The sequence below is a fragment of the Podarcis melisellensis genome, assembly GCF_964234715.1.
Source record: "Podarcis melisellensis genome assembly, chromosome: 2".
In the NCBI taxonomy this organism is placed as follows: Eukaryota; Metazoa; Chordata; class Lepidosauria; order Squamata; family Lacertidae; genus Podarcis; species Podarcis melisellensis.
Window position 1 is genome coordinate 19,700,058 of NC_138529.1, and position 27,438 is coordinate 19,727,495.

Below are 27,438 nucleotides of genomic sequence, written 5' to 3' on the forward strand. Positions count from 1 at the left end.
GCAGCACAGGAATTTCCCACTGTGCCTTACCCCCAGGTAAACACGCATAGGATTGAAGTCAAAAGCCTGAGACGGCAATCCTCCAAATACCAGCTTGCAAGGACCTCGACTCAGGAGGGCAGAACTTCCTGGCTGAGTAGAGATTTGATTCCAACTAAACATTAGGGGAAACTTTCTGACAGCAAAAGCCTGTTCGGCAGTGGAACAGACTCCCACGAGAGGCGGTGGACTCTCTTTCCTTGGGAGATTTCAGAGCAGAAGTTGAATGGCCATCTGCCACAACACCTATCTTGAAAGACCTACATTGGCTCCCAGTATCTTTCCAAACTCAATTCAAAGTGTTGGTGCTGACCTTTAAAGCCCTAAACAGCCCCGGTCCAGTATATCTGAAGGAGCATCTCCACCATAGCTGTCAACTTTCAGATTTGAAAATAAGGGATCAGCAGCGTCACCTGTCCTGGGGACAGTCTCTGGGATATCTAACAATCCAGGAAAGCAGCGGGAAATGGCACTGGAATAAGGGAATTTCCCGCAAAAAGAGGGAAGGTTGACAGCTATGATCACCCCCATCGTTCTGTTCAGATTCAGGTCCAGCGCCGAGGGCCTTCTGGTGGTTCCCTCACTGCGAGAATCCAGAGGGCCTTCTCGGTAGTGGAGCACCCTCCCACCAGATGTCAAAGAGAACAATTACTACCAGACTTTTAGAAGACATCTGAAGGCAGCCCTGTTTAGGGAAGCTTTTAATGTTTGATGCATTGCTGTATTTTAATATTTTGTTGGAAGCTGCCCAGAGTGGCTGGGGAAGCCCAGCCAGATGGGCAGGGTATAAATGATAAACTATTATTATGATTATTATTATTATGGATGCTGTTGTTAAAGATCCCTGCATCTGGAGGGGTTGGACTAGATGACCCTCTGGTTCCCTTCCAACTCCTCACAATTCTATGATTCGATGGCTGGCCCGCCGAGGCGCTTTAGGACGGCGGAATGGAACGTTCGCATTCCTGCCGCAGCCAGCGGGGCTGCAAACCAGCTACTTGCGCATGCGCGGCTCTACTCGGCACGCGCGCGCTGCCGGCTGCCCCTACGGCATTCCGGAGGGGGGGAGAGAGAAAAGAGCGCGCCGCTATTTGACCGAACAATACGTGACGTTCCTCGCCCCGCCCACCTCCCCTCAATAGGCGGAGGAGGAGAAGGAGGAGGACACGCGCTTGCGCTCTGCATTCTGGGAATCCGAGGGTTCGGCCGGAGGGCGGCCATTTTGTGTCTCGCTGAGGAGAAGAGTGCGCGGGAGGACCCGGAGGTCGAGCTTCTCGTCGTTTTAATAGTTGTTGTTTTTCCTTCGTTAAGCCGCCGCCGTCGTCATGGGACGGAAGAAGAAGAAGCAGTTGAAGCCTTGGTGCTGGTATCCTTTTTTTCCCTTGGCGGGCGGGTGGCCGGGAGGCTTCTCGAGCTTGAAGAGGAAGAGGTCGGGCGGCCTAGTTTGGCTTTTTCCCTCAGGAGAGGGAAGAGACCCCCGGCGCCTACTTCCACTGGGCTTCGAAGCCAGCCTCTTTTCCTGACTCCACCTGCCCCCGCTCCCAATATCCACCTGGGCCTAATTCAAATAGCTCTCGAACCAACACAGAATTTCCATAGGGAACGGATTGGTTTTGTTTTCTTCTCCTGCCCTCTCGCGCGCCTCTTGTTTGCCAGCGTTTCAGTCGGCCGCTGCAGCTCTGCCCCGTTAACGAAAACTTCCCTCAGCGTAGACATACCGGGTTGACCACGTTTATGGGCCTGAAAAGCTTCAACTTAATTATTTCTGCCTTTAAAGACACAAAAGCAGGCCAGGTTGAGTGGTTGGGGTTTTATTTTTTGTGCTCCATGAGCCACCGGCTTCTCTCATATATTCCTCGGTGTTTTAGCAGACGACCCAAATTTTACCAGTTGATTCGGTTCTTATCAATTTCAGAGGCTATTTTCGAAGAAAGGGGTGTTCCGCATAAGTGTTGGTCTGCTGCCTTACTCCTATCCTCCACATTGGCTTTTCATGTATTCATAATGGGACAATCCATACTCTTGGGCTTTGCCTTTTCCTCACATTTCGCTCTCGCTCCCCCCCCAAAAAATTTAGGTGTTTGTGATATGTTTTGCTTTGAGTAGTCATTATGTTTTTACCATGCGGTGAATAATGTTTCTCCTGGGAAGATGTTTGAGGATGCATGAGATATAGGAGAAAATTTGGGGTTGTCTGAATCTTTTTTTTCTGAAATACATCATGTTGAAGTGTAGGTTGCTAGGTAGAAAGGGGGAGATATATTTTAGGTAGATCTGCCAGTTTTGTGCCTTTTCCTCAATAAATAATGGTGGTGTCTTATGAAGAAAAAGGATATATTTGGGTGTATATAATAGTACTGTTGTTTTTAAATAAATTAGCCTTTTTGCTTGCATAAAGCCATTTGTGAAATTGTTTTGAAGTACCACATTAGAAATGAAAGGGAAGTGATTTATAGGAAATGTAGGTTACTTTAACTCTTGTAGAATATTAATCGACACTTACAGTGGTGCCCCGCAAGACGAATGCCTCGCAAGACGGAAAACCCGCAAGACGAAAGGGTTTTCCGTTTGCGAGTTGCTTCGCAAGACGAATTTCCCTATGGACTTGCTTCGCAAGAAGAAAGCCCATAGGGAAATCTCCGGGGACCTCTTTTAAATGCTGGCGGTGGGGAGCAAAGCCTTTCCCCCCCTCCGGCCTTCAGAAGAGGTCCAGGAAGGCCGGCGGGGGCCGAAAGGCTTTGCTCCCCACCGCCAGCATTTTAAAAGCAGTCCCGGATATCAGGGAAGCGCTTCCCACTATTCCGGACGGCTTTTGAAGGCGAGTGTGTGCATCCCTTGATCCAGAATAGCAAGTCAAATTAAACTTGATATTTGCCCTCTAAAACTATTTTATGGGCTCAAATTAACTGATTATATATAATGTATATTGTGACATTCTTGTGCCATAGCTCTACCTTCAGCACTCAAATCCCTTGTTATTAATTAGTATATTTCAAACTTTTGTGAGTAGGGACTCTTTCTGGTCTCCAAGAAAGAGACTCGCAAAGACATAATTAGAGCTTGCAGCTTGGAAGGCTAACTGTAGCCCTATTTTGTGTTAGAACCAGTGTTAGAAGCAGAGATAGGAAAGCTAGGAGCTAAATGGCACCTTAGACCTAGGTCAGGGGTCTGCAACCTTTAAGACAAAAAGAGCCACATGGACCCGTTTCCGAAGGAAAACAAAACTGGGAGCCGCAGCGGGCGGGAAGGTGACGTCACGCACGCACCGCCCCCATGCAGAGTCACAGCCAGTACAGTGCCCACCACAGTGGGGAGTATTGGGGCGCACAATGCGCCTCCTCCCCTCGCTAGTATCCGCCCCGGAGCCGCGGCAAAGGTGTAAAAGAGCCACATGCGGCTCCGGAGCTGCGGGTTGCAGACCCCTGACCTAGGTTATAGGTGCAACAACAGAATGTCTACGTGTGCTTTTTTATAACAAGAATACAAAGTTGAAAATGAATGAACTGCAGCTAAAATTCATGTTCGTTTTTCACATGGTCTAGTCCTTCCCCTGCCCACCCCCCTAATATTCTTAAGAGGGTCTCTTATCCAGTCTTCAGAGAGTAGCTGGAAGTGGGGAGGCAGAAAAAGGTCCTCCTTTCCTTCACCTCTGCAGTTTTAATCTGAAATCTTAGGTGCAGTACTGCACCCAGAGCTCAGAAACTTCTCACACTAATGAAATTCCCTGTCGCAAAGTGTGCCTAGAACAATGGGAGTTTCGAACACTGGTTAGGAGGCAGTTGCCATCTGCAGCAAGAGTGAACAGAAAGTAGCTCAACATTTACAGAATGATGTCTTGAGTGATTTGCAGTAGAGCGGCATGGGTTTCATTCCCAATTTCGCAGTAACAACAAAACTGCTTCCCTGCCTGATTAGGCTGCTGAAATGTAAACATTGATCAGAAATGGGTGTTTGAGTGCAAGAATTGTGAGCTCTGTTCACTTCTAATATTGAAAACAAATTTCTAAGCTCAGAATGTGATGAGAAGCACCCTTTTTGAATTTTAACTATCTCTTTTGTATCTACCAGAGTCACTTGCCACTGTCTCCCTGGTGAGGCATGATGCCAAGCAGAACCCCTCCTCTGATTTTGATGGTGCCTCAAAAGCTCTGCAAAACAAGACCTCTCCAGAAGAGAGATTTGATCAGTTCTCTTTGTTACATTAAGCTTTGTGGCAAATCGTTCAAATCACTTTGTAACAGAATTGCTCCTTGTTGCAAATAAGAGAAGGGGTTTTTTTTCTGTAACAGACATTTGCAAAAAGGTTCACTCTTCTGCCTGGCTAGAAGGCCAACAACATGACCTGAAATGTGGCAGAGCTAGGGTAGGGTGCACTTTATTTAATGATTGGCAGCTGAGCCATAGCAGAGATTGTGGGTCCCTGAGCTTAATCCTCAGATTCACTATGTTGTGATTTCCATATCATTAATGATCATGTATGTGAATCTGTATACCCAGGCATCCATTTTGCAGTCTTTGCTGCGCAACATCTCTTCCTCTTAAAGACATATTTTTATAACTTTACCATGTTCTATAGTAGGCATAGACAGATTTAATGCTTGCAGGATCTACTTTGGTATTTCGCTACAACCCCAAGATGCAAAATAGTTACAGGAGATGGGTGGAATCAGATGCAAAATAGTGGCCCAAGAGACATAGACCCACAACATTTCATTAGCCCTATATTAAGATAAGCTACAAATTGCTGTCTCAGTTACTACAGATCACTGCAAATTCTGATAGCCAATTTGAAAGGAGAAAGAAAGATCATTTTTTAGTGTTGAAACAAACTTTTGGATCACTGGATGATTTATAGTAGGTTCCATCAGTAGGTCCCAATGTGCCTCCTGCCCACCCTCATTGTATATCCACTTACCAAAGAAATCAAAGTAATTAATACATTTTAAAGATCTGTAGCATTCCTTGAGAATAATTATTATAACCTTTTTACTTCCATGCTTTCCTTAACAATGTGGCATAGGTATTGTAATAGGGATTTTGATGATGAGAAAATTCTTATTCAGCACCAAAAAGCAAAACATTTTAAATGCCATATATGTCATAAGAAACTGTATACTGGACCTGGCTTAGCTATACACTGTATGCAGGTAAGTGCTCAGGTTTATCCTTTTTTTCACATGGTGGTCTGCTGAAAAGCAATGTGCTGTTGTTTTGTAATCATCTTCCATAATTTATGAGTATTCTAGATTTCAGAACCAGCTGCATTAATGAAAGCTCTTCTTTGGTTGGTCACGGTAGGCCTTTGGGCCTGATTTGCCCAGGATGGTGGATACTATCATGACTTTATTATTTGGTAGTTGGTTGGAGCCTGGTCTAGTTCTAATTCTTTAAGAATTTAAAGCTACATTTGTAACTACTATTATAGTCCTTTGCATGCTTGTCTGGGAGTAAATACCAGCATAGGATTGCAAATCTGAGCATGCTTCATGTGGAGAGATTCTCATAGAACAGCCTTTTTGTTTATCCCCTCTGTAGAGAGAGAGTGTTTGTCTTTCTGTCTGTATGCAGAGTGTGTATGTGTGTTGACCACACCCACTGTCAGCATGTGACCCTTGGAGGATGGTCAGTATAAATGCAGCCCCAAAAATGTTAGATGTCCCTGTTTTAGACCTAATTAGACCTAGCCCTGCTATTTGATTTAGACTAGTTTTGACTGCACTTGAGCTAACTAGAATATAGTAAACTGCCTCAGTTCAGATTATTTGTCCATTTAGCTAAGTGATCTATTTTGACTGGCAGCATTTCAGAGACTTTTGCCATCCCTGCTACCTTTCCTTTTAACTAGAAGTGTCAGGAATTCAATCTGATACATTCTGCAGGCAAAACATGTGCTTTACCACTGGTTCAAGCATCCTTAATTCTAAGATGCTATAAGTGCTACAGAACTAATTTGTCTAAGTTTTTTTTTTAAAAAAAAAACCAACAACCATATTAGTAACTTACCATGGTTTGAACTTATATTTGCCTACTTTTCATAGGTACATAAAGAAACAATAGATGCTGTTCCAAATGCTATACCTGGAAGAACTGACATTGAACTGGAAATCTATGGTATGGAAGGCATTCCAGAAAAAGACATGGATGAAAGAAGAAGGCTACTTGAACAAAAAACTCAAGGTAAATTGAAATACTTCAGTATGGAAAGGGCTCAGTATCTAATTATCATGTTCTGATGAATATCACCAGTGAGTGATAACTGTGAGATTACTGTGAGCAACAGAGATGTAAATCTAGACATATAGGTATTATTTTATGGGTCTTTTAAATTGTTGTGACACTAAGGTGCATAGTTGCACACTTGTCAACCTGCTTTTTTATGGATTGCAACTTAATGCTTGAAGATAAAATGTGGGACTCAGTATTGGGTCTAAAATGATATTGTTTGTTTTTGGAGTTAATCAATACACCTAATAATGGTTGTAAGCATAGGCTTGCCATACATCAGGAAAATTCTGGACACGTTGTGGTCTTTAGGTAAAAATGGCTTTGTGGAGATTTTCCCAAATCTTCAAAATGTGAGGGGAAACCCAGGTGTATGGCAATGTGATGGGGACAGTAGCGGAAACAGCTCCAAAAGCTTAAAATCACCATTTTAGGGGGGGTTTGTTCCCAAAAAACCTGAACAATTTAAGAAAAGCTCAGCAACTTTGTGAGTGTTAGGAATTTTACTTTTTGAAAAACCCTATTATAAGCACCTTATGTGTCCACCTTTTACAAAGTTGGTGGGATAGGTAGCTCAATGCCAGTGGAATTCTGGTCCAACTGAAATATATTGTGTCCTGTAGTTTCTGGCTTCCAGGTGGACAATTTTGTTTAAAATTGCTTTTTTGTTGAAAAAAAAGAGGAAATAATTTTACTGTGTTGCTGTGTGATCTTATTCTGCATTAGCTATTATTAATACTATGATTCTTATAACCAATTAATAAAATACCAAGAACCAGCAATATCACTAATCACATCATTCAGCACAGTTATTGATTATATATTCTGAAGAGAGAGCGAGGGATGCTGTCTTGAAAGGCTTAACCCTAAAAGGTGACATATATGTTAAAAAAAGAAAGAAATGTTATTTGTATATCCAGTGGAAGCTAAACCAGGCTATTTTATTCTCTTTGTAATGGCTGGTTATCAGGGTAATCATTGACATTGGTTTACTTTTTCAGACTAGCAGAAGACTCTGATACATCCAATAATTGGCATTTTTAGTGCTGGCTGCTGCTTCACTTGCACTAAATACTCCCCAGTTTAGGTTTTCTGACCCAAGTAGCAAATGATTGGATTGTGTAATGGATTCTAATTACCGTTTAAACAAATAAATGAATATTGTTTGTAATTGCTCTAAATGTTACTGAAAGAGTCGTTAGTTTAGGTTTAACCCTAGTCTCTACTGTTGAAAAGGAATATTTATGAGATAAAAAGTATAAGGCAGCATTCCATTTTATTTGAAGCAAATTGCAGGTAGAGTGATCCGGGATGGAACGTGTTTAAGAGCAAATAATTTAACATCTGAATGTTAAAACTCTTTTAGCGGAAAGCCAGAAAAAGAAACAACAAGATGATTCTGATGAATATGACGATGATGAATCTTCGGCTTCAACCTCATTTCAGGCACAGCCTGTGCAACCCCAGCAGGGATATATACCACCCATGGCACAGCCGGGTTTACCTCCTGTGCCAGGTGCACCAGGAATCCCTCCAGGTAGCTAGATGGAAATAGTGTGATGATTGTCTTAGATGTTGCTTCAGTAATGGGAAAACTTTAGTTGGAAACATTTTGTGAGGTGCTATTTTGAAATATAATGGGTACTTATAAACAATAATTACTTGCTCCATACTGAATGCAGTTTATGTTCTTCCAAATATTTGAGAGCTGCAAAACCAATCTTATTAGAGAGGGAAACTCTAAAATTGCCTTGAAAATATTTGATTGGAATTTTAGAAACAGCTCCAGTTCTGTTAGCTACCAGACAGCTTCACATCCCTGAAACTGTGGTTTCCATAATATGCAACCTGTGGTTTGGAATTTGGCTGCTCTTCCTTGAAAAGCTGTGCGTGGACATAAGCAAATGTGTAGAGAATTCTGGGGTATATTGACGGAGTTAGGAAAACACATTAAAAACATTGGTTGTGCAACTTTATTTGTGACATTGCAATGTCATCTATTAACCAAGCCCTCTGGGCAGTTTGCAATACAATTTACAGGTCACAATTACATATTTCTCAAGTGGAAGCTACCAATCTCTAATGGTCTTTTAACAATGGAAACGGTGGCTTCTTCTTTTTTAAACATGTGACACATGGTACTCTTTGACTGAACTAGTAGTAGTCTTTTGTATTCATAAACATACTTTGTGCCATAATTTGGAGCAGCAGGTGTCTCAAATGGCGGAAAGGGGAAATCCCGTGGATAATATTAATGGATAATTTTCTATGTTGAACTTCTTTTATGTTAACGGAAAGGGTTCATGATCATTCAGAATATTTCTTTAGTGAACTAATCAGTATTCTTACAAATCCTGTATTCATCAAAAAAAAAATTGTGTACAGTATCAATAATAAACACATTCTCTGGCTTTCAGGTATACCACCATTAATGGCAGGTGTTCCACCAATGATGCCTGGAATGCCCCCAGTGATGCCTGGAATGCCACCTGGGTAAATAAAAACAGTGGATTAATAGTGTAGTCCATGCCTAGACAAGCATGCTTCATTTTCAAATCTATCCTGAGTTTTTGGACTTTGAAGTTGCACACTAATTGTACAATGCTCTTCTTAAAATCAAGTCTTAACATTTCTGTCAGTGGGCAGGGATACTCCTTTTCTCTCTTTATACCCTTCATTATCCATTCATTCTCTTTCCACACTCTCAGCACTCCCATTCATACTTACTCTGTCTCACACCATCTGCATACATGCCTATGGCCCTGGTGTGCCAGATCCTTTCCCTTGCTGATCTGCATCTCCCTGGCAGAATCTCTTACCCAAACTGACTTTTTCCTGCTTTGTCATTCTCTCCTACTCCACCTCACCCCACACAATTACTGCTTCCCCTCTCCACTCTTTTTCCTAGCTGATGTATCCATTGTCTGCCTTTGCCACTCCCTCTGGAAGAGCTAGAAACAACAGGAAGGTGTGCAGGCAAGCTCAGTTTCCAGTGTGACAGCTAGTCACACAGCTAGACTGAAAGACACAAGGCTTCTCTGGCTTATCTAGCAGCAGTTCTTTGCAGAACAAATGAAACCACAGTGGGGCTGAGGGATGAGGTGGACCAGAAGGCAGCATCATGGGTTTGATATAGCCTGGACCTGGTTTCCTGCCCCTGTTCTACATGTTACTGATTCAGATGGTTCCAAAACAATGTTGCCAATTTTCTTGGGCCATTAAGAACAACTTGGCACATACTAGAGTGGCTGGATGTTTTCCCAGTATCATTAGTTCTCTCCAGTGGTTTTGAATATGGCTTTCCAGTGTGGTTTTGGCAAAGGGGTCTGTCTGCTTTTTCATTTTTTTGAGTTGGAAATCTGATCTCCCACTCTGCTGCTGAGTTCTGCCTGCTTCCCACATCCATCTAAACAACTTTCCCAGGCATGGAGGGAGTGGTGCGTTCAGGCTACCACATCATTGTGCACTTGGCTTCCCCTTCGGGCCTTAAGACAGAACAGTTGAATGGCATCCCAGCTGGTTTTCTACATGCCTTGAGTTATGGAATGTTTCAGACAGTCTGCCATGGATAGCTACTGAAAGCTGGAACTTACATTTCTCAGTAGAAATCCTTGGATGTCCTTAATAACTTTGTGTACCACAACCCTTCCCCTGTCTGGTGGTGCTCTGCAGATGTTCTGCACTACAGTTCCCTTTGGGGAAGGGCTATAGCTCAATGGTAGAGCACATGTTTGCAAAAGGTTCCTGGTGTTTCCAAGTAGGGCTGGCCTGAAACTCTGAGGAGCAGCTGCCAGTCATTGTCAGCAACGCTGATCTAGATGGACCGGTGGAGTGACTTGGTATAAATCTGCTTCCTTTGTTTCCATCAGCCCCAGCCAGCTTGGCCAGTAATCAAAGGTGATGGGGAAATAAGAGTTCAAAACATATGGAGTGTGGCTTAACACCAAATCCGTTATTGTGTATGTTACTACTATGGAAATTCCAGTTTTGGTGTTTTATAGCTTCTGTTTTGGAAATACGATGTTTGGTCTCCTTTTAAAAAATAAATAAAAATTATTGTGTGTGAGAGAGAGAAATAAGGACCACAGCAAATTGGGGAAGGCTGCAACATTCTGATATGCATTCTTTATGGCCTTTACCATTTTCTTCATTCTTCATAGGATGATGCCAATGGGTGGCATGATGCCTCCAGGACCAGGAATCCCCCCTCTCATGCCTGGTATGCCACCAGGTAGGTCAGGAATGACGAATCCATACTGTGGTGAGAGTTACTTTATTTTGTTTTTGAACTGATCTGGAGTTGCTGTTACTGCTCTGCATAAAATGGTGCACTTTTTATAGGGTTTGAAAAAAAATGGCACAGAAAAAAGTTCGCTCTATGTTATAATTCTCCTTTGGAACATTTTTTTTTAAACCCCTCAATCTGGACATCTAGCATAACTGTATGGCATGGCAGAGGAACACTACAAAATGAAATTAGAGTTGATATAAAAAGTTCTTAGTGCAAATAATTTCGGGTGGCTCATACTTGGAAGTCTTTGCAGCTTTCACCATGATTGTGACTGTTGGCATCACTTAATTTTATATCCACCGTTTAATCAATTTGTGAATAAAGATGCCATCTTGTTCTGGGGATGTGGTAAGAAAATAATTTCCTTTGGTTATTTTTTAATTTTATTTTTTGCAAATATAACAGAGGAAGGTTAACTTTGCAGGCACAGCTAAGCCTGGATTTTTCCTGCCCCACCCCTGACGTCCTATAAGATGTTAGATATAGGGCAGGTGGTTATGGCTTGGCTGAAATGGCATCAAGGGGCCAAAGGGGAGGCCTGACAGGCCAAATTAGGCACATAGGCTGGCTATTCCCCACTTCTGTATTAATCACTTAAAGTAATTTAAAAGGGTGGTTGGCCATAGCCCCATGAACATCATTATCTAGTGGTGGTGGTGGGAGTCATTTGTTCTGCAAGAATGGGCAGATGCCACTACATTACGGTGGTATCTGAGGTTTCTGCAAGTGTGTGTCATCGTGGCATGGGACAAACTTTCTAAACTTCACTGTAATATGTTGGTTATTGGGTTTTTTCCCACTGTCGGCAAAACCGTCGTATTTTGCCTGGCTGGAAAGATGCCTACTGTACAAAGATTGAGTCTTATTTATAGCTTTTACCTCTTGCCATGTCCACCATTGGCATGTGGCTACTGAAACATATTATTATTATTATTATTATTATTATTATACCCCGCCAAGGCCGGGCTCAGGGCGGCTAACAAGCAATAATAAAAACAAATTGAATGAATATAACTTAAAAAACAAGATTAAAATACAACATTAAAATATCAAAACATTAAAATATTAAAATGCAGCCTCATCACAGGAGGAGAAGGAAGAGGGGGAGGGAATCAAATTGGCTCCAAGCCAAAGGCCAGGCGGAACAACTCTGTCTTACAGGCCCTGCGGAAAGAAATCAGATCCTGCAGGGCCCTGGTCTCATGAGACAGAGTGTTCCACCAGGCCGGAGCCAGTGTTGAGAAGGCCCTGCCTCTGGTTGAAGCTAATCTAACTTCTTTAGGGCCTGGGACCACTAGGGTGTTGCTATTTATGGACCTTAAGGTCCTCCGTGGGGCATAGCAGGAGAGGCAGTCCCGTAGGTACGAGGGTCCTAGGCCGTAAAGTCACATAAAGGACTGATTTGACAAAGCAACGTGAATGTGCCGACGCTCGGAGAGAATCTCACAGCCACTTTGCTGCTGCTCCCCCCCCCCCATTCCTTTTGGCCACGCCAAAGATTTGGCTTACCTTTTTGCACAAATTGGGATTTGTGGTTAGCCTTTGTCCTCGCCAACTATGATGCACAAGCCGGAAGAGTAAAGCAAGCACATTCATACACCAATTCTTTAAGTTGCATGTTCAGAGCAGCAGCATTTGATCTGGCCTCAGGCCTTAAGTACATATGCACATACAACATAAAGATCATTTGTAAAAACTATTGCTACCAAAAAGCTGGATTATGCTCCTAATACTAGTTTACTATCACAGTTTTCGTAATTGTGGTTAGTTATGCCTTCTGTTGATTCCTAGCTGTTCTCTGTTATTTAATAGAATATTGTCCTGCCATTAAAAAAGAATTTAATAGGGACATGTTTTGATACTAAAGTCTTCAGAAAATTACCATCAGAATCATTTTATTACAGGTATGCCACCACCTGTTGGTCCTCGTCCCGGTATGCCTCCGATGACACAAGCACAGCCTGTGAATGCTCAAGGTGTACTTAACAGACCTCCCGCTCCTGTTGTTGCAGCACCAACCCCTCAGCCTCCCGTTACTAAACCACTTTTTCCCAGTGCAGGACAAGTAAGTGTGTTTTACATCCTGATAGGAGGATTTTTAGACTGTGTTTATCCTATCCTATGTAAGTTGTAATAGTCACGCTGCAGGAACACCAGCACTCAAATCACTGGGGTTGTTAGACAGATTGCTTAGTATTTGCTGGAATTACTAAACAAATGTAGTCTCAAAATGCAGGTTTGCTATTTGCACCTGCTGTCTTTTATGCTAAGGTACCATTTTATTTATTTTTGCAAAAGAATAAGTATGTTTTGATCTTTGTTACCAGGTGCTCAGGGCCATGTTTCCATGAACAACTTTTATAGCCATTGGAACATCCTTAAAATTATAAATTCATATTATCATAAGGAGAAATCACAGTGAGTGAGCAGGAGCATGCTTCTGAAATGATTTTTTAAAAGATTATTCTGCCCTACAATGTTTATTTCGTAGTCAGCTATAATAAACTTAATCTTTCTCCTGAAAGATAAAGAAGTTATGCAGTAATGAAATAAAATGCACACATAGAGACATTTGAGAGCCACTTGCTGTTTAACAGAGTGGAATGGTCTGTTTGAGAGATACATGCTCTCTCCTGTTTCATTGGATTCATTGTAAATGAATAAGTCTTGTGTGACTTCCAAGCATATTGCAGAGTCCTTCATAATGCGTTGTTGCATTTTGAACTTCTGCAGGGAAGAGACTCATTTACAAAAGTCAATCCAAGATCCTTCCTATTGGTTATCTTTCACGCATATATTCGGAGACTGTTTACTGTTTCGTTTCTTTTATGCTACAGATGGGGACACCTGTCACAAGCTCAAGTACAACTGCATCCAATTCAGAACTGTCAGCACCTTCTAAAGCTCTGTTTCCTAGCACAGCACAAGTACGCAGGAAGTTGCAGTTTAAAATGGCTTTGCTGGTTAACCCTTTAGACCGTTATGTAAACATTAAAACATCTGCCTAAACATCTTCAGATAATTGAGGATTCCTGATTATGTTTAGCTATTAATCCCAATCTTCAGTTGTTTGTATTTTTATTTTTTTTTACAAATTGTGCATAATATTTCGGTAATAGAAATAAACAAAAGATTCTACATTGTGGTTCTAAAGGGTTAAGAAGAGCATGAAAGCAGTTGAGTGCGTTTTAGTTGGCAGTGGTTTACTTGATGCATGGTTGTTTTTTTCTAGTTTATGCTGTTATTTTTTATGCATCATGATAAAAGTAAGGAAATGTCCAAACAAAAAATGCATCATGTCTTAAATCCCGACCTATCTAGTCCTGAATTTGAAATTCAGTGGTGAGTGCAGAATTTGTGCTATTGCTTGTCAAAGCATTCTCTCATAAGTGAAACTAAGAGCCCCCGAAGTAAGAAAAACATGTAATAACTTCACAGTCATAGTAGGGTTCTATCTTACCCATTTGATGCAAATAAGGTTTTTGTAGTTTGTAGGAAAGGAAAGTAGTTCAGCACTATAAATTACTATTTGAAGTGTCTCAGAACTTCATTTTGTTTTTATGCAGAGAATGCTTTTAAATTCACCTGGTTGACCCACTAGCATTCTTAGAAGAAAAATCTTCCCATATATTCTAATTCTGTTTGAATGCTAACTTGCCTAATACTATTCTAAACCAGTAATTTCTAGATTGGCCTAATTACAAAAATAACATTTCTTAATAGATATGACTTATATTGAACATACTGTATGAAAAGATGAAAAAGGGACGGCAACAAATAGTAACCCAATTTGTCTTGCTTTTGTTGTGGTTTTTGATCTGCAACATCTCAGTTTTGTAATGTGTTTGTTTTTTCATCCCAGTTTGCTTTGTTATGTAATGGGGCTGAACTTTTACTTTATGCTAATCTAGCTGTGCAAACAGATTGTAATGCTACAGTGTTTAGAATTTTTGCATTTTAAATAGCATTGTCCTTATAGTTTAACTTTGTGTTTTTACAGGCTCAGTCAGCTGTTCCAGGTCCGGTTGGTACAGATTTCAAACCTTTGAATAATGCACCTGCAACTACCACCGAACCCCCAAAACCTACATTCCCTGCTTACACACAATCTACAGCTTCAACCACTAGTACAACAAACAGTACTGCAGCTAAGCCAGCTACTTCTATAACAAGTAAGCCTGCTACCCTTACGACAACCAGTGCAACCAGTAAGTTGATCCATCCAGATGAGGATATATCACTGGTAAGTTAAATAGGATTTCTCCTTGCTCCATAGTTGTGAGGAAATGATCAAACAGTTGTACCGTTTATGTGGCAGCTCTGCTTCCCACCTCTTCCCTCACCATTTAGTGCCTCTAACATGAATTATAGCAAATTTAGAATTGCTTTGTTTACTGCGGTATACTTCTCAGAGCCCAATGCAGGTAGTGTTAAAATTCATGTCAGACTGCTTCATATTTATTGGTGTGCTTTATGAACCAGATTTTCAGACTACAGTATAATGGCACAATCCATAATAACTGAATAATCCCTAAATCCTGCTTTGAAAGTAGTAGAAAAAGTTAATGTAGAAGTAGAAATTGATAATGTAGCATTTTGTTATACCAGAATTTACATGCTATAATATGTATCTCTGTAAGTTTGTAGATGAGATTTAAATGGTTGAGTAAGCCAATTTAAATATTCTTCATTGAATGTTACTTGAGCTGTACTTGTGTCTCAAACTGACCTTTGATTTGATCTCATATTGTTGAAATTCTCCCTGTATGCTTCCCTTCATAGGAAGAAAGAAGAGCACAGTTGCCTAAATATCAGCGTAACCTCCCTCGACCTGGGCAGGCATCCATGGGCAATCCACCAGTTGGACCAATGGGAGGTATGATGCCACCGCAGCCAGGAATGCCCCCCCAGCAACAAGGAATGAGACCTCCAATGCCACCCCATGGTAAAAACACACTTAAGCTTCTTGAAATCCTATACAATTTATGTATTACAATCCTGTACAATTTATGTATTTAATTATTTCGCAGCGTCCATATGCTACTTGATTGTAATACGAGCTTGAAGTGATTTACAAAAATACGCAGGTTGATTGCAGCCTAAATGCTTTACTAGCAGTAGTATTGCTTAAAGGTGTTTGTAAATTTGTTTTTTTACCTTCACAGGTCAGTATGGTGCTCATCACCAGGGCATGCCAGGATACCTTCCTGGTGCAATGCCTCCATATGGTCAAGGGCCCCCAATGGTGCCTCCTTATCAAGGTGGACCTCCTCGACCGCCAATGGGAATGAGACCGCCTGTAATGTCGCAAGGTGGCCGCTACTGATGCTACTGCAAACGCTCTAATAGGTTTGGAGATTAAACCTTTTCTCATCTTGTGCTGTTAATATAGCCAAGCTTCCATCAATTAAAACTTCGTTGTGACTTTTAGGGGAGGAAAAAAAATCTTTCCACATACAAGGAACTTTTTGGACATTCTTATTTTACATGGCAAAATTTGTTTAGAATAATAAAACAGGAACTTTCCCTGATGTTGCAATTTATACTGTATGGCTTCTTTTTCATGTTTCATCTAGGTTTTTAGAAGTGAAGTATAGTAAATATGGTTCGTTAAATTGTGAAGGCGCTGGAAATACATGAACGTACCATCTTAAAGGCAAGTTCTGTAACCTTACGTTGCTGTTCATAAAATCATGCCTTCACAGCACTTCAGGTGCTGTTGGACTTCATGTCCCCAACAATAGTTTGGTGAGGGCTTTTATTGTTACCATCTACTTGTACACTTAAGTCTGAACGTGTAACGATATTTAATGTATTTAGAGTTTCCTGTTGCAGGGTTTATAAAATTGACCTACTAAGTTCACGTGACTTCCTGTACTGTTAAACTTTATTGTAATAAAATGAAAGAAAAAAATTGTCTTTTTATTCATGACCAGCTGTGGACAACTGCCTGAAGGTTTGTACTGATGCATGCTATGGTAGTTTATGGTATAATAAATACAGATTTCCTGATGCTACATTGATATATTCTGAATTATTTGAACTTCAAAGTCACTACTTTAGCTGTATGCTGTAGCTGACTCCTGAACAAGTAAATAGACCTGTACACTTATTAAGCAGTTGCAACAAAGTCTTAGGCTTAAGAAGACATGTTTCCCCCCCCCGAATGGTGCGCTTTCTTAAGACTTCTTCATGTTTCCTATGTGTAAATGTGCTTCTACTAAGAAAATGCTATTGTAGAGCACATTTTTTGGCCTTGCTTCAGTTCTTCCTCAGTTTAGAGACCTCAAGCTACTTAACCTAACATTTTTTAAAAAATATATTTTTTATTAAAGATTTCTCTTTATAAAGCTTAGGTGCAAGCATTGGCTTCTATAATAAAGGTGACCAGCCAAGAGGGATTCACCATAAAACATAGGTTGCAAAATAACAGATTAATCTTAATCAGTTGATCAATTAATCTCTATCTGGGCATAGCAAAAAGCAGTCTGGTTAAAAACTACAGCTGAAGCTGCCCTGTGTGATTCAAACGTTGTCCTCATTTTGCCTCATGACTGTGTGTCAAGAAAACAGCTGTGGCGAGGTTTCAGCTGTGTCTTTCACTGGACTCTGTCCCATTTATAAAACCTAGCAGGAAAGAGGGTAAAATTATCGCCTTGGATGACTGAGCAGTTGTTGCTCTCAAGGGGCATGATGTGTTTGGGAGGTTTTGGCTCAGCATTTTGAGCCTTGTTTCTTTATATGCAGTACAAACCAGATCTCTTTTTTATTGCTTTCTCTTGTTAGCAAGATAAGTATTTCCATGAGAGCTGGGAATAGCAAAACTCCTGTTCCTACTTCCATCAGTTGATTTATAAAGACAAATTCTGTTACTGTCATTTTTTGCACTCCACCCCTAGCTAATAGTAATATTGCATGTTAACAGCACCAATTTGTAAAGTAAAAACTATTTCCGATTTGCGTACGGTCTATTTCAGTCCTTTGCTTGGTCTCAAAAAACTTTATTGTTCATGTTTGAAGTTCCTTTGCTGCTTTCTGTACATCCTCTTTTTATATTTTTGTAACTTTCAAAGATGCCCTGCCTTCCATTAGAAACTTTGGCTTTGTGATCTTCACTCATTGTTTTAAGTTGTTTTAGATTTTCATTTTGAGAAATTTATTTTGCTGGAGTACTGTGTATTAAATGTCTGAGCAGTGTTATTGGCACTTTGAATATGCTTTCTGTTGACTGGCTACCCATTTCCCCAAAAGGTACTTCAGAAATATGCAGCCATGTTCACTGTTTTATAATTACCGTATTTTTCGCTCTATAAGACGCACCAGACCACAAGACGCACCTAGTTTTTGGAGGAGGAAAACAAGAAAAAAAATATTCTGAATCTCAGAAGCCAGAACAGCAAGAGGGATCGCTGCGCAGTGAAAGGAGCAATCCCTCTTGCTGTTCTGGCTTCTGGGATACCTGCGCAGGCTGCATTCGCTCCATAAGACGCACACACATTTCCCCTTACTTTTTAGGAGGGAAAAAGTGAGTCCTAGAGAGCAAAAAAATACGGTACTTCACCCCTTTAGCTGTTCATCTATTTCCTTTTGCACTATTATGATGGCAATTGTGCAATTATACATACCTGTTGACCATTATCTGAAGAAGTTGTGCTTGTTTTTCTCATTCATGAAAACACTTATCTGAAGTTTTCTTTGACATTACTGTCTCTATAGATCCCAGTACTAAAGAGGCAAACCATTTTGGCAATGGGCTTGCTTAAGCATGTGTTGGTAACTTTTCTTTAGTCTATGGCAAAATGAAACACAATGATTCTCGCAACATGGTTCATGCCTAATGAGCCCATTAGCAAGCCTTTTGTAGCCCATACTGGCCACTTTACATTTAAAAGAACTAGTGTACAGTTTGTACTAGTTGCATCCAGACTCTCCTTCTGCTCACAGAAGAAACAGAGATTAAGCAGAGGCTCCTGCTGGGCAGAGGGGTAGGCAAATTTCCTCTTCAGCACCTGCACCACTTTCCACATGATGGAACGCTGGATCCAGTAGACAGAATTTGATCAGAAATTTACTAATTTCTACTGTAGCCTTGTATTGCCCCTTTATATTACCTGGAGTGGCACAGGTTCCCCATCCCTGCTGTAGAGATTCACCTGTACTGTACGCTTGGGTTAGAGATAACTAATTCCCCCCCCCTCACTGGAGGCAGGCATTCTGAAGCCCATAGGCCCCTCCATCTTCTAGATAGAAGCTGTTGAAATCTATTTGCTCTCAGTGGAAGAGTGCCAATCAGTTTCCGTCCTGCTTCCACTGAGAGACAGGGTGCTCATGGAGGTGCAAGGGAACAGCTGCTTATTATTTTCAGCATATATTCAAGGCCTTTATGTTGCACTTTCTGAAAATTCTGAATACAAGCTTGTTTTTAGAATAAAAACTTCCATAGGTGTTGCTAATCCATAGGCTGGGGTCATTCATACATGTAAGCAAACCATGGTCAGTTATGAGAATGAATCTCAAGTCTCTTGTGATTTCCTCCATTCCTTCTCTTTTGTGCCCACAACGAAGGAACAAAAAACTTAGTTCCTTGTGATATCTGAACATTGGGAACTGTTACTTGTTTGCAGTATTTGTAATAAGTGATGATCCAACCATGGTTTTGAGTTAATTGAAAGTAGAAGCTTTTTATCTCCTTGAGAGTTGCAGAAGCAGTAGGGTGCACAAAAGCCCATGGCTCACTCTCCAAATTGGAGACCGTAGTTTCTTGCTACATCTGAACTTGGCCATTATGGAAAGGAATTTTGATACTTTAACAAATTCGTACCTCTGACATTAAAAAAATGATTTATGTAATACAGTTGTCTTAATAATTGTACTGGTCTAACTACTATGCAAGAGTGATGTAAAATTTCTGAACAGCAGATTTGTTTTTTTACATTTTTCACTTTTACTGCATTAGTTCAGAATATTTTATCACTTGGAGGGGAAACACCCACTTTCTACTGAGTGTCATATAGCACTGGTCAAGCTGGAAGGTGAGCACTCTAGTTGGGGTTTTATTTTTCCTATACATTAATTCTGGTTTACAGATTCCATATCTGATTTGTGTGGGGCTTAAAAGTTGAGACCAAATCTTTGCTTGATCATTGGAATTTTGTTAATTTTGATTGCATGTATTTTTAACTTAATTGGGTTGTGTTTTTCTAAAATTTAAATTTTTCTTCTTCCTATAGCCCTGCCATAGGACAGGCTGAGGCAGAGTCTCAGTGTTGCCCTGTTCAGTCTGAGGCAAGTGGGATTTATTTTATTCATTCTAGGGGCTTTCACAGCTTTATAGCTGTTGGATATTCATGTCCCCAAACTTGCAGCAAGTTTGGTGAAGGCTCCTATCTTTAATTTAATTTAGGATTTTTATAATCTTTTGATGGGCTCTATATTAATATTGATACTCTGACTTTAGTGCTTAAATTTATTGTTGTTAGCAGTCAGAAATCTTAAAATGAGTCAAAACATATCCTGTTCAATTGTTAATCCCTCCATCACCTTACCCTCTGAAACTTGATGTAGTGATGCCATATTTTAACAGCAAGATGACTGCCTTTGAAATGGTGCTGTGAATTTTAAAAGTCCAGGAGTTTTGTTGGCTGTGTTTAGTCTTGTTAAGAAAATGCCTGTGTTGAAATCAGTTTTTCTCCACTGATACACACCTCTGCAGTTGGGGGTCAGTGACATCAACCTAACAGAAATGTACCTGAAACAATTACCTTATCATTAAATATGTTATCTGTCATAAGTTAATATTAATGTAGAGCCCACAGAGTGGAGAAAAATGCAGTTGTGAGTTTCATAAGATGAACAAGTGAGATAAATGTTTAGTAGGAAACATTCTTTCAACAGCCTGATTTTAAAGGTAAACAACTTGCCATATTTATGTGCACTGGAACATAATGAGCATAGACATTTAGGTATTCCTAGTGTAAGCAATTTTCCATATATTATGCACAGAACATAAAACAAACTTTCAGGGGTTTTGGTGCCATTTGAATCCTTCCTTAGAAAATTTATTGCTAGACTCATGTGAAAACACATGCATTACTTTAAAAGAAAGATTTAAAATTATGAGGAAAGCTGCTGATAAAAGATTTCCAAGAATACTTGAGAATCTACTTCTATCCGCAGCTCCTGCAACAAATCTAGTTTTCGTTTGAGAGAGTTTGAAGCTTTCACAAGGCACCTAGATTTTCTGGGTGGTCCCTTCAGTTTGCACTTGCAGAGCCTCAAACTGCTTCTTAAACACTTAGTTTTTTAAGAGTTTGGGAATTTGGTGTGAGAGGCTGTTTTCCCTTAATTCAAGGGATGGCCCTCCATAAGTTGTTTGGCTCCAAATCTCATCAGCACCCAGCCACTATTGTCAGTGATCAAGGCTTGCATGAGTTTCTATCATTTGGAGGGCTAAAAGTTCTCCATCCCTGCCTTACACAGTCCTCTCACCCAATCCTCAAAGTGCTTTTCCAAATTCAAGTGTCAATTTCTTTTCTGTGGCATCTACTAGCTCTGGCTGTAACTCATGTTTTCGTGGTTGCAGTTTTAAAACGCTAACTTAGAATTACCTCTGTCGTAATACCTAAGCAATACAATCAGCTGCCTGTCACTTCTCTCACATGCATGCAGAACCCTCTGCAAGCTTCTCATTTTCTCGAGAAATTGTAATCCAGAGTCAAGTTCACTGTGACTACCTCACATCTGAACATAAACTGCATTCAAATCCTCAATTCAGTGTATTGTCATTGTGTGTGACGTGACTCTTGACAATTAATGGTGAAGATGGACTCCGCACTGAAGATGGAAAATAGCAATCAGCGTTTCTTCTACAATGTCCTCTGCTCTTGAGATCTGCTTTTTTCAATGTTTTCCCACCCCCTTGGTCAATAGCCAATTTATTGAAACATGCTTTGTTTGGAGGGCTTGAAATAGAAGGGTTGTATTCATGGCTTCTGTTATCTTTTTGAGTATCCACGAGCAAATAGCTTGGGTGTTAGAATGCCTTTACTGTCACCCTGTAATAAAATAGATTAAATAAATGAGTGCCTTGATCCAGTTGCATGATTTTAGACAGGAATCACTTGATAAGAGAGAACATGTTTAGCTTTGAATATCCCCTTCATCCAATCTGAACCTTTTTTTTTTTTTACACTTCTCCAGCTGTCCTACAATCACATTTTCTAGCATATACCTAATGTAACTTTATGGTTTATGAAGAACTGAGAGATACTAGGATTTTGTCCAAATGTATATGCCTATTTCTTTATAATTACAGAGCAACCTAAAAGTCGGTATGAATGTACTGCAAAGGAGATCCAAACAGGTTTCATTGCTTTCCTTGGCTACAACTTTCTAAATTTTGGCTTTAGTTTAGAAATTCCTCTACCTGGAGTACACCTACCGGTATTTTCAGGACTTCACTAGTAGTCTCAGGTGGTTCTTGGGGCATTGTGCTTCATTCATTCTGATCTCTTGAAGTGAGACGCACGACCAAGTTGAACTTTAAAAAAATAAATTTAGAATTAAGATTTAAATTGCAATTCTGAATTGCACTTCGCCCAGATTTTAAATATTTTCTGCCATCACAGAACTTCAAAATGCTACCCAGACTCTCGCATTGAAAAAGATGTTTTGGGATTTTGTACATTACCAATTCAAAGGAAAACTGCCGTCATTGCTTACATAGTATTCGGTCCCCACCCCCAGTGGGGTGAGCTCTTGTGCAAAATTGTCAAATTGATTTTTCAGTAAAGAAGTCAATAAGCAATTTGAGAGTTCTCTGAGGCCCCAGCAGAGTGGAAATACTTTAGATAAGTTTGTGTACATCCATATGTCATGCAGAGTCATGTCTTAATTTGAAGTACTCCGACTTGACTAAAGTGTATTCAAGTAGATACAAGTAGTTAAATCCAAACTAAAGATCATTTTGTCTCATAGGCATACACTTGAGTTAATTATACTTACAGTTCTGGCAACTGTAAGGTGGCATTAATTCTGGCCACTCTTGCTATTATTAGTTTTGTTTCAGTTTTAACTGAGGCAACACTACTTGCTTTAAAATTATATGCATCTGAATCTTTTGATGGATGTTTATTGTTAAATGAAACCACACAATCACTTCACATCTTTTGTATAATAAAACATTTAATATATAATTCAGTCCATATTGCTTGTTGACCACTGTGACTCGTAAATTTATAAAATATTTGATCACAGAATAATGTCAATTTAAGGAATCTTGTTGGGTAATGCAATAGCTCAGTCAGTAGAGCATGAGACTCCTAACTGCAGGGGTGTGGCTTGGAGCTCCATGTTAGGCAAATGATTCCTGTATTGCATGGGTTGGACAAGGTGACCCTTGTCCTTCCTAACTTTACACATGGTTACATTGTCAGTGCCAGCAATTAAATGTGAAGTAACTTGCTAGAACAGAGAGAAATAGTATTGCACTACATTGCAAGTGCTTTTTTTTTTTTAGGTTTCAAGCTGCTTTTAGGTTTTTGAGAGATCATACATTTTGGGCATTTCCTATTCTGAACTTTAGTAGTCTCTTTTGGTCAACTTAACCATTTGTTGTCCTGGGAAGCATACTTAAGAGAGCCATGCTGAAATGGGGAACGGGGGACGGGACGGGACAACGACACTCGACATAGAATCTCACTTCCATTCTTTTTGGCCTACTGAGTCTGCGCTGCCAACCTAATAGATTCGAATGTCTCACTGCATTATTTCCATACCTTGTTCAGATAACGTATTTGCAGTGGAGCATTCTTGCCAGTGTCTGGCAAGACTAAATAAGTTGTTCCCTTAATCATATTCCCTTAATTAAAAATAAATGTGAAGACACAAAAATGTCTTCGCTAAAATAGCAGTTTTGAATCACTGGTGTGTGCCTGGCAAGCACTGTTTTCAAAATGTCACACCTCTACTTCACACAACAGTTGCTAAAAGTTAGGAGTCAAAGTTCAGTATAAATTTTACCCTTGTGCTTAATTTTAAGAATAGTCAACTCGGCTAACATAAAATATTTTATAATCCTTTAGGAATTCAGTCAGCTTTCTCGGACTGTTAGTAGTAATACAAGTACAGGGCTTTCCAGTTCATTTTCACAGATACCCTTGAAAGAACACTACATATTTTTGGGGGGCAACTTGCACTGTAACCCTTTAACATTTGAATTGGTTCAACAAGTATATTTCAGAGTTCAGTTTGACGGACTACTTAGGAGTTAACAGTTGCTATAAAAAAGTGCAAGATTTTGGTTTGTGTTTCGAAATTTAAAACTAAATTATGAGTTAAGCTTTTTGGTTTAATATAATTTGTGTTTTTGTTGACTAGCAGCAGAATTTCAGCATTTGCTACTTACTGGTAGAGAAGAAAAAAATCCCACAGCACTGCCAGTACAGGTTAGTTTAATCTGTAAGTACCTGATGTTTGTTTGAAATCCTGTACTACAAATGCCATCTTAGTATGTGAGGATGGAGCCATAAGTTATCTGGAGAGGGTTGCATCTTACTACACCTAAAAGGGATAAATATTCACAGGCTCCGATTAAGAAAGGGAAGGGGAATTACAATAATTTGGGTTTAGTGTATCATGTGGTGGCATTCCAGTCAGGGATCCAGTAATGCACTTTTTTTCTAAGTGGGAAATCATTTGACTAAGGTTGATTGGAAAATAACCTCAATCACATCTGGGGCGAATGGGTGTTTATGCTATTAACTAAACAAGAGTAATTAAATATTCTGATTCTTTCTTCTTAGCAGTCCTTACAAACACCCATCAGCACAACTTTGTTAACTGATGAGCACATCTTTTGTGATGGGCATTATTGAGACGAAATGCTGTGTCCTCTGAAACCCTTGAATCTCAACACTTTAAAGCCTGGATAATTTTCTTAGGCAGTCCCTTCTCACTTAAGTGGGTTCTGAATATTCAGTGTTCTTTGGTTATTTCTTAAAGTCGACTATGCATTTCTGTAGTGCTGCTGTTTTGCTTAAACTGGTGGTTTGTGCAAAAAATGTAGTTGCATCTTAATTAGAACTGCATGTTTCTGTATCTTTAATTTTCTGCTGCCATGTTTACTAGCCAACTTAATTTGGTAACATGCTTTTAAAAACCTGCTCTCAAAGTGGCAAGCTAAAGCTGTTGGCAGTCATTCGAGCATTTTAAGTAAATAAAGTTGAGAAGTGGTCACAGCCCTGACACAGAAATATCAGCTTCTCTCACCAACTCTAGGTAAATCTATTGCTTTATTGGTTGCTTCATCAATATGAGACTGCTGCTGCCTCTGTGCCATTGCAGTCTCTCTCTTAATGCCACCTTATATTCATGTTCAGCAATCCTGAAACTTCTCTTTAGAATTGCCAAAATCTCCTTGGAGCAGCTTTAGAATGCTTCTTAAGACCTCCTTGTTTTGAGCTGGGCTTGTTGGCTTAGAGTTAAGCTAGCACAGGGTTACTGGTCTCCTACATTTTAGTTTGATTGAAAAAAATCCAGTTAATTGGTTCATTCTGTGGTATTGGGTGTGTTACGGCATAAAAAGCCTTTGGATTGGGGAGTAGGCTACAACTAAAAATAATATTTTGTGATCAGCATGAGAAAACAAAGCTATGTATCATGCCTACCAACTTGTGGATAATGAAAATGCTTCTTAAAACTACAACAGATGTGGAAATTTAAATCTAGCTGCATTTCATAGTAAAGGTTGAAGAACCCAGAAGAACAAGTAGTCGCTGTAACCATTCAATATATGAATCAAGAGTGTTGTTTAGAATGTCTTGGTCCCTTGTTTTTCTAGTATTTCTCAGTCCCATTTCTCTAGTGGTCAATATATAGTATTTTATAAGGATGACAATCTTAAATCTGCCAGCTCTGTACAGTTCAGGTTATTTTGGGGCAGTGGGCAAGTGGGCAGAAGAAACAAAACTGAAACCCAACCGCTACTGTTGGCATTCAGTAGTTCAGCCACAAGAATTGAGTTGACCTAGGCATCATGTTAAAAATTTTGAGTTGCCAAAAATTAATTCACCTGCAAGAGAAACTATGAACATTAAGAACCTGCCATTCATTTAGGAGACTCTTTTTTTAGAACACATCCTGTCTTACTTGCTGTGCTTGTATTGAAAATAAGGGTATCTTGTAAACATAATTAAAATTTTGGTATCTATGTCTTAACTTTCCTTCTGTGCCCTTTACTTTCCTTTATAATAGGGAAAGTTAATACTTAAAACTAGTTTGTTGATTAGTAAGATAACCTGGTAATGCAGTTGTCACTGAAATCCCAAACTACATAGACACCTAATCATATGATTATCCCCAAGTGATTTGTACAGGGCTCAGCTATGCCAGGGAAACACCTAATTCTTAAGGTGTGTGGTAGGATATGCTGCTTCACACAAGCACAACACTACACAAGGAGTGGCAAATGCAGTTTAGAACCCTAGCACAAGGAGTCTCACCAGGATCATATTTATTTCTCCTCTGACTTGTGGATGTAGCTTCTATTTCAAGCAATGCCTTAATGCTGACTAGATCATTGCTACTTGGTATAAACTGGTTAACCAAATCTAAATGGCTTTGATCATGCACAGCAAGCTTGAATTTTCTGGAGGGACACACTAAACACTTGGGCCTGTTGATATATTGGATTGCATTTATATTTGTAAACAGCTCTACATAGTATGAAGCAGCTGGCTTTTGTCCTGCTTATTGCTGTGCAGCTGGAGTGACCTAAGTGGAGTATGTTTTCAGTTCCAAATACTGTAACAGATCCTGTGATCTTACTCTGATCATATGAAAACAACTTGTATAGTCCTGCAGACACCAGGAGAACCAGAAAGTGAGGGAACGTATTTCTGATCTGGCAACTTGGTAAGTATCTAGCCTCTTCAATGTTTTTTGTTGGTGATAAAAAATAATCTGTATTTCATTCATGTAGCATTTCCCTGATGAATGGCATAAAGATGGGGACAGACAACTCGTTTATATGCTTTTGATTAAAATTATACAAATAGCATTATCGGATGTACACTTAAGTAAAGCTGTGTATCTTTCATTTATTAAACTTTGAACCAGAGTTAATTACTGTGCCTGTCTGTTCTTTGGTCCTGAAATATTTGCACAAAATTGCCCCACATGGAATTGTATTTCATTGCGCGGGGGGGGGGGGGTCTTCGTTTGAAAAGTTATGTAGTTGTAGAATTGCACTTACATTTTATTTATTGAAAAATTACACCCTCCTTTCAATCAGATGATTCCCAAGTTGGCCTTACAATCAAAAGGCAATGGTGCTAAATCCCGAACACGCACACATGTGTGTATGCTAGGGTTGCCATATTTTCAAAAAGTAAAAACCAGGAAACCCCCAAAACCCCTTTCGGAAATTCCCTCAAGACATCAATTCTGCCTTTGAAATTCTGGTAATGTCCAGGAAAATCCAGATGTATGGCAGATACCAGCAATCTTAGTCCTCTTGACTGGTGGAAGAGGCCGGGACATGTTTCTCTTCTGCTTTGCAGCCCTAGGGCAACTAGATTGCACATGTGAAAATTGTATAAAGCCACTTATGATGCAATCCCATGCACAATTAATGGGACGTAAATGCCATTTAACTCAGTGGAACTGGCTTCCAAATAAACTTGCACTGAATTGAACTGTATTGAGTGAGAAAAGGCAAGAAGACATTGGCTGAGAAGAACTGTAATGTTGCTTTTATCTGCACAATTGCACATGGTTATAAAGGCGGAAATGCTTGTTCTCACGCAATGCAGTTGCTGGGGGGAGAGCACAATTACAGAAGTGCTGGCACCAAATTTGAAAACACTCTTTAAGAGAGAAATAAGGAG

General features: G+C 39.9%; 1 protein-coding gene across 16 annotated transcripts; it reads left to right on the forward strand.

The window, feature by feature from the left end:
- Positions 1-1,220: 1,220 nt before the first annotated feature.
- ZNF207 (zinc finger protein 207) lies at positions 1,221-26,674 on the forward strand. 16 transcript variants are annotated; one of them, XR_014165111.1, is made up of 14 exons: positions 1,222-1,405; positions 5,060-5,186; positions 6,078-6,216; positions 7,628-7,798; positions 8,679-8,754; positions 10,422-10,522; positions 12,457-12,617; positions 13,390-13,479; positions 14,553-14,795; positions 15,335-15,497; positions 15,718-16,208; positions 19,783-21,914; positions 23,930-23,997; positions 26,406-26,674. XR_014165111.1 is itself a non-coding variant. In XM_081898755.1 (12 exons), the coding sequence occupies exons 1-11, from the start codon at positions 1,365-1,367 to the stop codon at positions 15,876-15,878; spliced, it is 1,473 nt and encodes a 490-aa protein (XP_081754881.1). In that variant the 5' UTR covers positions 1,221-1,364; the 3' UTR covers positions 15,879-15,901; positions 16,129-16,569. The 16 variants fall into 16 exon arrangements, 5 of the variants coding, with proteins under 5 accessions (XP_081754881.1, XP_081754882.1, XP_081754884.1 ...); XR_014165113.1 differs by having other exon boundaries at positions 19,783-19,837; positions 21,867-21,914; positions 23,930-26,674; XR_014165115.1 differs by having other exon boundaries at positions 19,783-19,837.
- The last annotated feature ends 764 nt before the right edge of the window (positions 26,675-27,438 follow it).

Bases quoted from the DNA above. Each gene is read 5' to 3' on its own strand.
- ZNF207 (XM_081898755.1), top strand. From the start codon at position 1,365: ATGGGACGGAAGAAGAAGAAGCAGTTGAAGCCTTGGTGCTG. The intron at 1,406-5,059 runs GTATCCTTTTTT...AATGTGGCATAG, and splicing joins CAGTTGAAGCCTTGGTGCTG to GTATTGTAATAGGGATTTTG. The intron at 15,498-15,717 runs GTAAAAACACAC...TTACCTTCACAG, and splicing joins ACCTCCAATGCCACCCCATG to GTCAGTATGGTGCTCATCAC.